The following is a 16,520-nucleotide window of genomic DNA, read 5'->3' on the forward strand; positions in this document are numbered from 1 at the left end:
GCTCTCAACTTAAAGGGCACTTACTTCCACATTTCTGCATTCCTGGGCCACAGGTGTTTCTTCCAGTTTATGGCAGGAGGGTGCCATTTCCAGTTCACTGCGCTACCCTTTGGCCCTGAGGGTGTTCACAAAACGTGTGGCGCCAGTAGCAGCTTAGCTCAGTCGTCGAGGAATCGATCTGTTTCAATACTCAATGACTGGCTTACGAAGGGCAGGTCTCCAGAATAGGTACAGAGAAGCCTCGACCTAGTGCGTTCTACCTCCTGCGACCTGGGCCTGTTGATAAACACGGAAAAGTCCACATTAACGCCTGTCAAATGCATGAAGTTCATCAGAGTAGTTCTCGACTCCAGGCGAGCCAGGACCTTCCTTCTGGAAGAATGCTTTCAGGCCTTGTCAGAATTGATCTGTCTGAAGAGGGACCACCTACTCACTACAGCCCACATCTGCCTACGCCTGATGGGTCACATGGCCACTTGCACGTATGCGGTTCCCCACACTTGGCTAGACCTACAGCCTCTCCAAGCGTGGCTGGCCTTGGTCTTTACCCCAAGCAAACACGCTCTGGACCAGGTGGTCATGGTACCGAACCAAGTCCTACTATCTCTGCGCTGGTGGTTGGATCCCCGGTCGATGCTTCAAGGGGTCCCCTTCGCAACTCTGTCCCTATCTCTAACCCTGATCTCTGACATGTTGGATCTGGGCTCAGGCGCTCACCTGGGCAAGCTTTGCACACAGGGCCGTGGGCTGAAGGACAACTTAGCCCACCATATTAATGCAAGGGAGCTCAGGGCAGTCCTCCACCTGGCCTGCCAGGCATTCTTTCCCCACCTGAGAGGCAAGATGGTGCAGGTCCTGACTGACAATACAACTGTGATGTATTATATCAACAGGCAGGGAGGTGCCAAGTCCTCGACCCTTTGTCAGGAGGTGCTCAGCCTTTGGGTCTTCTGCGCATGGCATGCCGTCCATCTGTTCGTGGCCCACCTACCTGGCTCCAGCAATGTCCTGGCAGATCATAGAATATCAAGGTTGGAAGGGACCTCAGGAGGTCATCTAGTCCAACCCCCTGCTCAAAGCAGGACCAATCCCCAATTTTTGCCCCAGGTCCCTAAATGGCCCCCTCAAGGATTGAACTCACAACCCTGGGTTTAGCAGGCCAATGCTCAAACCACTGAGCTATCCCTCCCCCTGTAGGAATTTCTCAATTGTGACAGCTCACTCAACTAGGGCAAAGGCGTCGTCAGCAGCCTTCTTGACACAGTGCCATTCCAGGAAATCTGTCAGGCTATGACCTGGTTGTCCGTCCACAGGTTCACATCGCATAATGTGCTGACCCAGGAAGCTCAAGATAATGTTGGCTTTGGTAGAGCAGTGCTTCAGACTGCAAGATGGTAAACTCCAAGCCTACCTCTGAGGATTTTGCTTGAGTCACCTAGAATGGAATAGACATGAGGAAGCACTCGAAGAAAAAATGGTTACCCACCTTTTGTAACTGTTTTTCGAAGTGTTGCTCCTGTCGATTCTATTACCTGCCCTCCTCCTACTCTGTCGGAGTTGTTGGCAAGAAGCAACTGAAAGGGCGTGAGGGCGGCGGCACTTGATATTCCAACGCATGGGCGCAGCACTCAAGGGGGCGCCACAGCTAGCCCTATGGGTACAGCTAAGGCAAAAATCTCTGACTGTGCATGTGGGCAAATGCACACCTAGAATGGAATGGACATGAGCAACACATCTCGAACACCAGTTACAAAAAGGTGGGTAACCGTTTTTTTTCAATTTGAAGAATTACACTACTGGTGAATAAAGAGAGAAACCTTTCTTTTGAACTTCTCAAAGTAACCTACTTCTTATTATGAGGGCATTTTATCAAACATCTGTTGTCCCGAGCTGCTGTTAGTATCTTAAAGTAGGTAAACTGCTTTGAAAATTCCAATTTAAGGAAGTTGGATAGGATTTCTGCCTAAAGATGTTTTTGGAAGTCCTACCTGCTAAGTTTTTCTTTTTAGTCTGGGATTTTCAGAGGAGCCTAAACAAAAGTCATAAAGGAATTCTGGATAAACTGAAGAGAATTGCAAAAAGAGGAAGAAGGCTCTTTCCTCTAAATATTTCATCATCTTGCCACCATCACCCGTAGAGTAATCTGGCTTTGACTAAAACTGGGACTAATGTGGATTAGCTGATAGGAACTAAAAAAAACAAACAAAACATTTCCTAGAAAGCTTTAAAATGTTAAGTGAGTTTTTAACTAGAAAAGCTTTGTCTATGGCACTTCACAAAAGGAAAAAATATTCTCATCACTCTGGGTCACTATAATGAGCATGAAACTTAAATGAATTGTGAAATTAAGGAAAGCACTCTTTAGGGAAATGAGGAAATACAAATGAGGATTGGTAGATATCATGTTTTGTTACACTGCTGAGAAAAACCACCAACCTTATGTTGTGATTGCATGTTCAAGAACGTGAGAAATACAAATCAAACTGTTTCATACTTTTAATTGATTTGATTCTGTTTCATATCAGGCTAATAATATCACTATTTGTATTCTGGTAGCAGCCACAATATTCAGGATACTCTTCAGATGCAGGAAGAATTTTCTTTTGGCCTAAGAAGAAAAGCAGCATATGAAGGGTGGCGAGAGAGAGAAGCTATCAAAATGTGTTTTTTGTTGTCTATATTATGTGGCTTTTCAGAAAGCTAAAAATCAACAATCTCTAATTCTGGCCAGTATAGCATGATTTCTATTACAGTATATAATCTTTACTATATATATCTAAATTCACATCTCTATTAGGAATTTTAATTTTTTTTACTATCCTTTTGATCCATATTGAATTAAGGAGTTAAAACGGAAATATACTAGTGGCATATCTTAATATTCCCTAGTGTGACAACTATGAAATCCGTCCTGGGAAACACCTTGGAGTGTGCATCTCTGTGGCGAACAACAGACTGTTTGTTGGATCAATTCCAAAGAACAAGACCAAGGAAAACATTTTGGAAGAGTTCAGTAAAGTCACAGGTAAAGAGCTTCCGCTTAACAAAGAGTTTGTATGGTAAAAGATTAGTGCCAGGAATTAATTCATAGCAAGGTAGCAACTGATAGTAAATTTTAAATGCCAGTTGTAATGAAAGATTATTTCCAAATGGGAGTTCCAGGTTCATTGCTGCTGGGAAGTACCATAAGCTGTATGAATTTCCAGATTGATAGCCCGTATAAAAGGTTCATGTTTCTTTTGCATTCACACACTCTACCTGAATTGTATATGTGACTGCTAACAAAACTTTTTATATGGGGGAAACTGAGCATCAGAAACTAACTCTTAAAAGGCTGATCTCACTTTCTTGAACTCTTTGTTTTAAAAAGAAGAAAAAAGTGTGTGGGGAGGAGCAAGGTTGGTTAGAGTTGATCTACCATTAAATGAGACTTATTTTTATTCTGGGTGGCTTTGAGTGGTCAAACTCTGATCTTCTAACAGAGGGAGAGGCTCTGGGGCAGCCTCTAAATATAGACCATCTGGTGAAGAATGTCATGGAAGCAGAACCTAGAGCCAATTGAGAGGTTGGAGGGAATGATCAACTTTTGGCCCAAAAATATGGAGTTGATGAAGGGTGGGAGGAGCCAGATCAGGTACCAGTGCAAACCATGTTTTGTTTTCTTCCCTCCCCCCCTCCCCCCATCATAAGCAGTGGGTGCGAGGAGAAAGCAACCCACCATCACGAAGCTGGAGAAGATTCAGGGAGAGTTGGTGCAGAATTATTGATCTCTCATGCAATTCTCCTACAGGAAGGGAATGTCCCATTGCTTCCTTAATAGGGTAGCAAGTTATAAGAACTGCAGGGAGCAGACAGGAAAAGAGTTGGTCTGCCCCGTCCAGCCTCTGTCCTTTTCAGAGGGATATGGTGAAAGGATCCCTTGAATTCTGTTCTAGGATAGACGGGATTGAAGTGTTAAATATTTTTCAGAAATGAAGAAAATATAAAACAAACGGTATAAACTAAAATTGATACTGTATTAGGATTCAGAGTGACAGCCCTGTTAGTCTGTATTCGCAAAAAGAAAAGGAGTACTTGTGGCACCTTAGAGTACCTTAGGAGTACTTGTGGCACCTCAAGTGAGCTGTAGCTCACGAAAGCTCATGCTCAAATAAATTGGTTAGTCTCTAAGGTGCCACAAGTACTCCTTTTCTTATTGTATTAGGAGTGTTTCATGTGTGTTTGGTGCACCTTGGATTGATACACAGAATACATAGACTTCAGAAGTAGGATGATTAAGTATTTTGAGAGAGGCTTCTGCATAATACTATTTAGTGTAGGGGAAGCCTCCTTGACCTGGAAACCATGAACCTCTATCAGCTGCTGTTTTGTATTTCTGTGTATGTCCCCACCCTTGTTACTGACCTGAATTGAGACCCAAACCGTATCAGCCAGTCAAATATGTACCCTATCACGCTCTAATGCAGTGGTGGGCAAGCTGCGGCCCATCAAGGTATTCCACTGGCAGGCTGTGAGACAGTTCGTTTGCGTTGACCGTTTGCAGGCACGGCTGCCTGCAGCTCCCAGTGGCCGCGGTTTGCTGTTCCCGGCCGATGGAAGCTGCAGGCGGCCGTGCCTGCGGATGGTCAATGTAAACAAACTGTCTCTGGCCTGCCAGCGGATTACGCTGACAGGTGGGCAACCTGCAGTCCCTGCTCTAATGCAAAACCTTAATGGTGACCGTAGTAGTAATAAGGCAATTAACAGACTGCGTAGATGTGGTGTCGTACTCGTGCATCAACACAATTCTGTGTTAGAATACAGGTTAGAAGCTGGGATATACATTGCTTTTCAGTATCTGCTGGGGAATGGAAGTGAAAGTCCTGTGGACTCCTGGATTGTCTGACCAACTGTGCTGTAATGCAGCATGGAAGTGTCAAGGAATTCAGGAGACTCTTCCTTTAAGGCTGAGTGGGTTAGATGTGTCATGTTGCAACCTTAACTGTCACTAAATGTTTTGGTTAATAACTTCTAAGTCAGTGCTGAAATGTAGGCTGTACATCATGTGCCCCATCCTCCTATCCACTTATGACAATTAATAGGTCTGGTGTGCAGAATTCAGGAAGGTGGATCTGGGGTAGGGGAGTGGTGGGGTTTTTTTTTTTGTTGGAGAGTTCCAATTCCTGAGAACCTGACTCTTTTTGGGGGTGGGGGGAGAGGGTCTAAGGGGGGGGGGGTAAATTGTGTGCATGTGTCTGACGGAGGTACTTGGATGCACTTAGTTCAGTGTTCAGCTTCTGAATCTGCAGAGACTGGATGGAAGCATGTTGAGAGGTGGCTTGTTCACTTTACGGGTACTTAGACATGGAAAAGATATGTGATACTGCAGAGCTTTTTAATGTTGTGGATAGAGGCATACCATGGTCACATGCCTGGAATATGAACATGCACAAATTCAACCCTGAAATGCTGTAGTTTCCTAGTAGTCCAGGTGATCAAATAGTGGAACAGTTTACCCAATAAGGTGGTGGACCCTTAATGTGTGCAGGTTTTGAGATTAGACAAGATTAGAGAATTTCCTGAAATACATGTTCTAATCCAGTTTATGGGAGAGGTTTTGTGGCCTGTGTGCTGGAGTTGGGCTGGATAGGCATGGTGGTTTTACCTAACTGTGGAATCTCTGAATCTATTAATTGCTCTCTTCATCCCCTCTCCTTGTGGGTTTTGGTGGAGAATGAGACTGGCAGCATTTCCCTCAAAATCCTCATAACTGTTGTAGCTCTGTATTCTGGTGACTGTATAAGCTGATCTCATGTCTCAGCTGGCTGCCTGCAGAGGTCAGGAAGGATTTTTTTTATCCCCCAATACACAGTTGTAATACGGATTTTTTTCTCCTTCTGAAGCATCAGATCTGCCATGGGTAGAGATGGGCGGGGTGGGCCAGTGCTCTTGAGATATAGAAAATCCTGTCTTAGATGCTTGTCTGGTGTCTTGCTTCCATGGTCAGGATCTAACTGATTGCCAGTTGTTTTGGTTGGGAAGGAATATTGGTGGGTTTTTTTGTCTTCCCCTGAAGCATGGATCTTCTGCTAGGATTACTTTCGCATACCTCACCTAATAAATTCCCTGTCATTGCAGGAGGCTCAAGCATTGGTGGCGCCTCAGTTTCTCCTGTTTTATACCTGTGGCACATGCCAATTTAGTATCCGAAGGAATAAAATGCTTTGGTTTTAACTGAAGTTGCTGGGCTCAGTGTAGGGGTATTTGGGTGGAATTTGTCTGAAATATACAAGAGGTCAGACCTAGATGTTCCTTCTGGCCTTAAATTTTATGAAACTATGTCCAGCTGTTGGTTTTACAGAGGGTTTGGTGGATGTAATCCTTTATCATCAACCTGATGATAAGAAAAAGAACCGGGGATTCTGCTTCCTGGAATATGAAGATCACAAGTCTGCAGCACAAGCTCGACGTCGGTTGATGAGTGGGAAAGTAAAAGTCTGGGGAAATGTTGTGACTGTGGAATGGGCTGACCCTGTAGAGGAACCAGATCCAGAAGTCATGGCAAAGGTAGGGATGGCAGAACTACTCTGCATTCTGTGATGATTTTATTTACACCTTGGTGGCAGCAGGTTTGGTGCTGCCTCTAAATGATGTCACTCTTCAGTTGGTTGGGGAGTTAGATGGACTAATATCTCTGAGTTCAGTGCACTTTCTCCCAATACTCCCGCCCCTAGAGTGGAAATAACTAGCACTAGAAATCAAACTTGCCTGTCCAGTATGGCAGTACAGGGCACTTCTACTAGAGAGGCCATTCCCATTAGTTTAGAGTTAGATAGGACTGTCATGCTGCATTGGACTAATGGTCTATCTCTTTTAGCATTCTGCCTCTGCCTTCCTTAGCTTTAGAGGAAGATGAATCCACCCATAACTCATTGACCCCAAGGCATGTGGCTTATGTCAGCACTATAAACTCTGTAGTGTTCTATTGCTTAATAAAAAAAAATACCTTCCACAGATATTGAGGGCTGGATTTTCTGCTTTATCCAGTTTCCTCTGGGCACATTGAATATGAGGGAGATGTGATTGGACCACAGTTTTGAGAATCTCACTCCAGCCGTCCCTCCTCCTCGTACTGGAGGGAGCAAGCATAAGAGCCAGCTCTGTTCCATTGGTAATCTCTAGCAAGGGATTTGAGACAAGTTTTCCTTCGAGTGCTTGCTCATGTCCATTCCATTGAAGGTGTATGTGCTCGCCACATATACCGGTGCCAGAAGTTTCTCCCTCAGTGGTATCCATAGGGGAATGGCTCTGGTGCCCTCTGAAGGGGTGTGCATATGCCCCAGTATAAGGGGTGCTGCCGGCTCCCTCCACCCTCAGTTCCCTCTTACCGTCTGTGATGGTGCTGGAACATCTCCTTGCCTCAGAAAGCTTACTCTTCACAATTAGGCACATTTGAGAACTTTCTGTATATAGTTGTTAGAAATTTGTTAGTTTTATAGTTCCCTTAGTGTAGACTAGGTGTTAATTTGTTAGTCCCTAATAGGATGTAGCCCAGGTCCCTGGGCTTCAAATCTTGTGACTGTTGCAAGAAACCCATGCCAGTCCATGATCCCCAGAGAAGCTGTTCGAAGTGCTTAAGGGAAACCCATGTTAGCCACAAGTGTCACATTTGCAAGAGCTTCAGACTGTGGACCAAAAAGGAGCGGGACAGTCGTCTCAGAGCACTCCTTATGGAGTCGTCCCTTACACTTGCCTCAGAGCCGACCAGATCGGACTCTACTCCCAGCCAGTGCTGCTTCAGTGCGGAGTGAGCTGCCATCACCGGTACCGATCCCCATCCCTGGTACCAGCTGAAAAGCAAAGAGAGGCTGGGAGGGGATGTTCTCCTACATCCTGTAAAGGGGAGGAGAGGGCCGGAGGAGAGCAAAGATCTGTGAGGCACAGCTCTTCCCCCTCCGGATGGAGGTCAGACTCTGAACCCCACTGAGCACTCGAGCCCACTGCAAGACCCACCCGCCACCCTGGGGAATGGCAGAGGCATTCAGCACCTGGTGGTGCTGTCGACACTGGAGGCTTTTCAGGCCACAAGGAACATTCTGTCCCTGTTGGTGCTGCCCACGCTGGTCACGGAGGTGCCCCGTTTGAGGAGTAAACTTGCCTTGGGATCCTTTCAATGGTCCCCATCAGTGCCGCACTGCTTCTCACTTCAGGGGGTGCCCCGTCAGCGCTCACCTGAGCTGTGCCACCAGCCACCGGAAGCAGGTCGGCTTGCCTGCCAGAGTTCCTGGCATCTGTCCCCGGACTCCAGGCCGCACTCCTCAGGCTCAAGGTGGCGATCACTAGAAGGCTAGCACAGACCTGTAGAGGCGCGGCACCTTTCCCCAGAGCCCTGGTGCTGGGAGCTACGGAGAGTCAAGACGTTGGTCCCTGGAGCCCCGTCACCGATCGCTGGACTGCTGGTGTGGTTCACTGCAAGCGCATTGACGGTCTCCAACACGTTGGTCTACTCATTCACATTTTCCCTTGACGGAGAGGCATTGCTTGCTAACCATAAGGCGTCGATTGCTGGGTACCATTGCCGATCCGCCGAATGTCGTCGCTGGGATCATGGCACCAAGAGCCATCGCCCTCGTAAGGTCCTCAGCGGAGGTCCAGGGCCAGAGCCAACGGGATCAGTGTAGACAGGCAGCCACAGCACAGTCGTGCCCCCCCCCAGACATGTGTCCCTTTTCTTGGGCTCCGACAGCGAGAAGGAGATCCTGCCTGCGGGCCACGGTCACCCATTGGGGGCACTGGCATTCCCTGCTGGGCCACCAGTGGCAGCATGGCCCCAGGGCCAGTGGCCTGCCCCCTGGCAACTCTGAAACTTTTGGGGATTTCCCCAACATCACAGGGGCATAGGTCGGCCTTGGGGGCAACCGACAAATGGTCAGAAACAGTCTCCTGCCCATCCCCTGATTCAGACGCAGAGTCAGAGTAGGCTTTCCAGGATCAGCCAGCCTCGGCTGAGGCTCCCATGGCAGAAGCAGCAGAATTGGCAGACCTGCCTGTACCTGCCTCTTCGTCGTCTTTGCCTTATGAGGTGATAGCGGGGGCCCTCTCACCCAGTTTCCCAGAACAATGCCAAGGCTCACCAGGAGCTCCTGAAGAGGGTTGCCTCAAACCTGGGGCTGGAAGCCAAGGAGCTGGCAGAGCCCTCAGACTCCCTGTTTGATGTACTGAGTGTGGGAGCCCCCACCAAGGTGGCATTGCCGGTGCACAAGGGAGTGGTGAAAAATCACTAGACCCTGTGGTAGACACCCTCCTCCTGCACCCACATCTCCAAGTGGGCAGAGCGAAAATACTACGTCCCCGCTAAGGGGTATGAGTCTCTTTATACCCACCTTGGCCCAAGCTCACTGGTTGTGTCAGCGGCCAATGAGCATGACAGACAAGGCCAACCGGCAAAAAATGCCTAAGAACAAGGAGGCAAGGAAGTTAATCTTCTTGGTAGAAAAATTTATTCTACATCCAATATCCGGCTGAGAGTGGCCAGCCATCAGGCCTTGCTTTGCCGTTATGACTTTAATATTTGGCAGTCAATTCTCAGACTTGCTGCCAGAGGAACCCAGGAAGGAATTCCTGGCTGTCCTCGATGAGGGCTGGGTGGTGTCCAGGGCAGCCCTCCAAGAGGCCTCAGATACAGCAGACTGTGTGGCCCGAACCATGGCCTCAGCCATTTCAATGAGGTAGGTGTCCTGGTTGCAGTCGTCAGGCCTTTCGACGGAGGTTCAACAGTCTATCCAGGACCTCACGTTCGATGGCCTGGCCCTGTTTTACGAGCAAATAAACAATAAATTGCACGCCTGAAAGACTCGAGGGCTACCTTGTGCACCTTGGGCCTGTACATGTCGGGGCCGGCAAGGAAGCGGTTTAAGCCGCCACAGACCCATTGGTTCAGGAGTCAACCCTGGTCAGAGCCCTTTTGTAAAAAGGGAAAGGGCTATGAGTGCCGGCAAGGCCACCAGCGGGCATCCTCTGCTCACTTGAGCGCCACCTCTAACCAACCGGGTGGGAAGCAGGCATTTTGTGGGTACACTCGAGGGTGACCTTCCAGTCTGTGTCCTGGATCCTGCTTTCCTGTTTTCCAACAGTCTGTCCCCCTTCCTCCCTGCCTGGGCCTCTATAACATCTGACCGATAGGTCCTCAGCACGGTAGCAGGGCAGTATACCCTCCAGTTTATTTCTATATTCTCTTCCCCCCCACCCCCGGTCCTCCTTCAGGGACTCTTCTCAAGCATCTGCTCACTCAGGAGGTGCAGAGCCTTCTGTGGGTGGGAGCCGTGGAGAAAGTCCCGCTGCATTTAAGGGGCAAGGGGTTTTACTCCCACTATTTTTTTAGGCCAAAGGGGGCCTGTGCGACCTGCAGAGCCTCAAGAAATTGAAGTTTCATGTGGTCTCCTTGGCCTTCATCATTCCTTCCCTGGATTTGGGAGACTGGTACGCTGCCCTCGATTTGAAAGACGCTTACTTTCACATATCGATATTCCACGATCAGACGGTTCCTAAGTTTTGTATTTGGGACCGCCCACTACCAATTTGCAGTGCTCCCTTTTGGCCTGGCAACAGCGCCAAGAGTGTTTATGAAATGCATGCTGGTGGTGGCGGCCTACCTCGGGCGTCGGAGTATCGAGATTTGTCCATACCTTGACAACTGGCTCATCAAGGGCTGGTCCAGGTCCAGCGCAGCATTGAGATGGTGCAAGCTGCTTGTCGAGCTCTGGGCCTGCTGATAAACGAACAAAAATCAACATTAATCCCAATCCAATGGATAGAGTTTATTGGGGTGGCACTCGACTCTACCCGAGCCAGAGCATTTCTGCCAGAGGCCAGGTTCAGGGCAATGTCAGATCTGATTGCTAGCGTCACTGCATATCCGCTCGCCATGGCCTGGGTCTATCTGACTATTGGGTCACATGGCAGCATGCACATGTCTGCCATGTGAGACTCAGGCTGTGCCCCTTTCAGATGTGGATGCTGTCAGTCTGCTCCCTGGCCAGACATCACCTAAACAAAGTCATCACAATCCCTACTAGGGTACTTGCCTCTCTGTAGTGGTGGTCCGACCCAAGGTTGGTGTCGGAAGGAGTGCCGTTTGCAAGCCTGCAACCCATGGTCTCCCTGATATCGGATGTGTCTGACCTTGGTTTGGTGAGCACATTGGTTGGTCTGCTGCGGACTCAAAGGTTATGGTCTTGAGAGGAGCTTGCGTTACATATAAAGGTCGGGGAGCTCAGGGCCATTCTTCTAGCCTGCGGTGTCTTCTTTCCCTAGCTGTACGGTTGGGTAGTGCAGGTGTTTTGACAGACAACATGACCTCCATGTTCTATGTCAACAGGCGGGGGGAAGCGCCGCGCGGGGGGTGTGTGTGTGTGTGTGTTCATCGGCTCTGTGGGACTTCTGTATACACGGTATTCTACAAAGACAAGATCCAGCTGCAGCCCCATCTGGCTTTCCTGCCTAAGATGGTGTCGCATTTCCATGTCAACCAAGATATCTTCCTCACGGTGCTCTGTCTGAATCCTTACTCTACCAATGAGGAGAGGCAGCTGCACGCTCTGGATGTCCAGCACGCCCTGCGTTCTATCTGGAGCACATGAAGCCCTTCCGCAGATCAACCCAGCTCTTTATCGTGACATCTGACAGAATGAAGGGCCTTCCGGTGTCCTCTCAGAGGATTTCAAATTGGATCACCACCTGCGTCCGTACTTGTAATGATTGGCACAGGCTGTGCCTCCACCGATAGTGAAGGCTTACTTGACTAGGGCTCAGGCGTCTTTGGCTGCCTTCCTGGCACATGTCCCTATCCAGGACATCTGCAGGGCCATAACATGGTCTTCAGTACACACATTCACGGCACATTACGCCATCAGTCAGCAGGCCAGAGATGAAATCGACACGTCCATGAACTCCTACACGTCTCCATGGTACTGCTTGGGGGTCACCTACAGGTGCTTGCTCATGTCCATTCCATTGAAGGAAAAAAAAGACTGTTACCTCTTGTAACTGTTCTTCGAGATGTGTTGCTCATGTCCGTTCCGTGACCCGCCTTCCTTCCCCACTGTCTGAGTTTCTAGCAAGAAGGAACTGGGGGTGAGGGGAGCCGGTGGCGCCCCTTATACTGGTGCATATGCACACCACTCCAGAGGGCGCCGGAGCTGGTTCCCTACGGATACCACTGAGAGGGAAAACTTCTGGCATTGGTGCATGTGACGAGCGCACACACCTACAATGGAATGGACATGAGCAACATCTTGGAAAAAGAACAGTTATGAAAAAGTAACTCTTTTCTCTTGCACCACCTTAGTGTCATCAAAAAAACAGAATGGAGTGAAGAATGTGCACCCAGACTCTAGAGTTCCCAGTCAGAAACCCTGATGATGTTGCATGTGACACTGGTTGCAAGCAATGTTCCCTCTAATTTTTTCTATCCGTGTGGAATGAATTTTGTTATGTGCACCAATATGCACACCAAAATGTGAGATGTGCGCCACCAGTGGAAATAAAAAACCTACATATAATATATATTTTTAAAAAGTTACCATAGGGATAATTACTCCAGCCACCAGTACAGGTTAGGCATTTTAGAAGTCGCTACTCAAGGAATTAAATTTTAAGCATAAGAGAGAAATAAAATTACGAAATGCGTAGACCAGTCAAAAAACTAAAATAACAGCACTTTGAAAGAATAAAATTACTGAGAATATACATGCATTGCAGGAAGTACTAAAGTAACAACACAAGTATGTGGTGGGGGGAGGGTGTGCATGCACACGCACGCTGACTGCTGAGGAAGTATGAGACTGTGTGCTGTCTCTTTAAGCAGAGAGGCACTCTCAAGCAGTTCTGTCCCGCTCCTGAACTGCCCTATTCCCCCTCTCCCTCTCTGTAAAGATGGGGTACATGGGTGGGGCCACCCCGGCTCTGCATAGCAAGCAGGAGGGGCCCGGGAGCAGCTGGCCACAAGCTCCAGGGCAGAGGGCAGGAGCAATGCAGCTGCAGAGCAGCAGGGGAGAGGGTTGCCCTAACACAAGTCACTGGATGTGTGTGGCTCTACTAATCAAGTGCCCAGTACTTGGTTAACTCTTGGGCGGCTGTGCAACTTAGAAGGAAAACTAATTGCCAGCAAGGAAAACAACTAAACTAAACTGAAAACCCCAAAGGATATGACCTGCTTTCTTTGAAAATAGTGACTGATTTTTCAAGACTCAACTGAAATATGTCATTAGGAAGTAGAGCATAATAGAGGAATGGGGTTTGTTTGCGGGATGTCAGCTAATACTTTTGTTCCCTCCGATGTCTGATTAGTTCTGGAATTACTTACATCTTTGTCTGATACTTTTTTTCACTAGGTGAAAGTTTTGTTTGTGAGGAACTTAGCCACTACAGTGACAGAAGAAATCCTAGAAAAATCCTTTTCAGAGTTTGGAAAGCTGGAAAGAGTGAAGAAATTAAAGGATTATGCTTTTGTTCACTTTGAGGATAGAGGTGCGGCAGTAAAGGTAGGATTGTGGTTTTTATTTTTGTATGGCTAAACACTAACTGTAGCCTTTGGTGAAAAATATATAGAAAGTGTATGTTGGTAAGAGATTATTTTTCTCAACTTCATGGTACATTGCAGTGTACATTTAATTCTATATAGTGTAGGGTCTGTTTGATATTGCTTCTGCTTCAGGAAAACTCCAGTGATTTATTCTAATCACTTTCTGTTGCAGAAATTCCTTTTTAAAAAGCATTTTTTACTCCTGGGGGAATTTTGCACCAAAAAATTAAAAAATCTGCACACAATATTTAAAAATTCTGCATATTTTGTTTGTCAAAATAACAATAGAATCACTCCAGTTTACATTATTTTGGTCATTTATTTCAAAACATCTGTCAACAAATATGTCCATGATACAGATGGGGGGTCGGGGGAGAAAATATTCCTCCAGAAGTAGAAAGGGAGAGAGACCTCTATGATGACCCAGTTCCAGTTGCGGGGCACCCCCTAAGCCCAGACACTTGCACCCCGTCCCTCCCAGAACCTTTACCTCCCCTCAGGTTTTTCACTGTCCCACCGGGAGATGTGGTGCAGTTCAGCCCTGCCCTTCCTCACTCTTTGCCAGAGCCGGGCCTCCCAGTCTGTCTTCCATCCCTGAGCGGATGAGGATCAAGCCAGGAAGCCAGAGCATGCAGAGCCTCCATCCCCACAGGGCTGGGTGTTCCGTGAGCTAGAGAGCTGGGCTCTGCAGAGTACAATGGTCCCTAATGGCTGCCAGCAGCTTTGCTACCCCAATTCTGCGAGGGAAACAGGAAATTTTGCACAGAACATTAATTCTGTGAAAATTCTGTATTGCGCAGGGGCGCAGAATTCCCCCAGAAGTAATTTTCTGGCTCTTGTTTGCTGCATGCTATCCCATTGATGGGAGGTCGGAAGAAGCTTGCTGACTTATCCACTTGAGCCCTTGCTCTGCTTCCAGAGTCTGGAGCAAGGTGCATGGTGGCTGCAGATTCATTTCCTCATAAGTAGCTTTTGGCAACAGCCTGCTGAACAGGCACTCAGCTTTTTACTGTTGAGCCAGTGCCTGGGGATGAGGATACAGTGGAGTCGCATCTTACGCAGGGGTTAGGTTCTAAAAGTGAAAATGGCGTATAGTCAAAATTACCCTTGAAAATCCCTTAAATCACCCATAAAGTACAGTATACTGTACATGGTTTTGGGTATACAACCTTGTACAGTAATATGTATAAATGTATGTGTACAGTATATAATAAAGAGTATATATGCCAAATATAATTTTACAGTACTGTATTTTTAATTACGGGGGTAATTACAGCGGGTTGTCAGGGCTTGATGTCGATCCAGGAGACAGAGGTGATGGAGAGCTTGGGTGACGGAGAGAGTTGTAGATGAAGTGGTTGGCTCTGGTTCAGCTCGAAGTTGATTGCGTAGGCTCATCTGCTGCTGGTGGTTTTTCCTTGAAAAACATGGTGATCGGCAACTGTCGCTGTTGTCTCTTGAGCTGCTCAAACATTTCTTGATACGGTCTCAAATCGTCCGTAATACTACATGTGATTTTGAGGCTTCGTTCCATAGAGGGATCATATTCAGAAATTAAATCATTCAAGTGTTTTGCTGCTTGGAACACTTGAGCAAATTTATGAAGATTCCAACTTGCTGGCTCTTCTTGTTCGTTGTTGTCGTCATCTTCTGTAGACGATTTTATCAGTTCCTCTAACTCTTAGTTAGTGTTTCTCTATGGCTCTCAATTCTTCAGTTTTTCCTCAAGGATGTCGACGAAGCCATCACCACCCACTTGCCTGGCCAACTGAACAATGCGTTTCGCTTCTTTGTCAATGGTTGGGAAACCCTTAAAATCATCCACACATTCTTTCCATAGGTTTCGCCAACATGCATTGACTGTTTCAGGCTTGATTGCATCCATTGCCTGTTTAATATAAGTGAGGCAATTGGCAATGTTGAAGGACTTCCAACACTCCATCACATTAAGATTGGGATCAGCATCCATAGCACTACATATCCGTGAGAATGTAAACCTCATGTACGTGGCCTTGAAACAGCGAATCACGCTTTGGTCGAGAGGATGGAGGTGGTATTGGTGGGGAGAAAGATGACTTCAACATCGTTATGCGCAAACCGGAGTGCCGCAGGGTGGCCAGGAGCATTGTCTACGATCAGCAACACTTTAAAGCCCAGTCCTTTCTCTTCGAGGTACTGCTTGACCTCCAGAATGAAACACTCTGGAACCAATCCAGAAATAATGCTGCCGTCACCCAAGCCTTTTTATTTGATTGCCAGAATGCAGGCAGGAGATTTTTGTTCTTGCCTTCTAGTGCACAGGGAATTGCAGCCCTGTAGAGCAAGTCCGGCTTTATTAAATGCCCAGCCACGTTGCTACAAAACAACACAGTCACATGGTGTTTAGCTGCTTTGAAGCCAGGGACTTGTCTTTCTGATTTCGAAATGTAAGTGCAATTGGGCATTTTTTTCCAGAAGAGCCCAGTCTTATCAGCATTAAAAACTTGTTCCGGAAGATAGCCCTCTTCTATGATTTTCTTTAATTGTTCAGGGTAGGCTTTTGCTGCCTCTTCATTGGCAGATGCAGCTTCACCAGTAGTCTGCATGTTTTTGAGGTTGAAGCGGTTCCTAAAACTGTTAAGCCAACCTTGGCTGGCTTTGAATTCCTTCTCATCAGAAGGCTGTCCCTCTTTGGCGGGAGGTTTGAACAGCGCGTAGAAGCTAAGATCCTTTTCTCACAACGTGTTGCCATCGATAGGCACAAGTTTACGGTTCATGTCTTCCAGCCATAAGTTTAATGCCTTTTCAGTCTTCACTAAAGTCTTATCATGCACCCGGCTCATCACCTTAGTAGTTATTGGAGCACTTGATGCCATGGCTTGACGAATTTCTCTTCGAATCTTGATGGCACGGATGCTAGATTTGTTGTGGCCATATTTACGTGCCATGTTGGAGACTGACATACGGTCTCTCAATAAGT

General features: G+C 47.3%; 1 protein-coding gene across 19 annotated transcripts in view; it reads left to right on the top strand.

Annotated features, from left to right (window-relative positions):
- The window catches only part of HNRNPR (heterogeneous nuclear ribonucleoprotein R), a 90,150-nt gene that overhangs the window by 33,720 nt on the left and 39,910 nt on the right, over window positions 1-16,520 (top strand). For 12 of the 19 annotated variants that reach the window (XM_037881859.2, XM_043532373.1, XM_043532367.1 and 9 more), the window contains 3 exons: window positions 2,890-3,025; window positions 6,341-6,546; window positions 13,371-13,520. In XM_037881859.2, coding sequence (XP_037737787.2) covers window positions 2,890-3,025; window positions 6,341-6,546; window positions 13,371-13,520 — 492 coding nt within the window. Of the gene's footprint in view, window positions 1-2,889; window positions 3,026-6,325; window positions 6,547-13,370; window positions 13,521-16,520 lie in introns of all 19 variants that reach the window. The other 7 variants (XM_037881858.2, XM_037881860.2, XM_037881857.2 and 4 more) reach the window with 1 other exon arrangement.

The sequence above is a fragment of the Chelonia mydas genome, chromosome 19, assembly GCF_015237465.2.
Source record: "Chelonia mydas isolate rCheMyd1 chromosome 19, rCheMyd1.pri.v2, whole genome shotgun sequence".
NCBI lineage: Eukaryota > Metazoa > Chordata > Testudines > Cheloniidae > Chelonia > Chelonia mydas.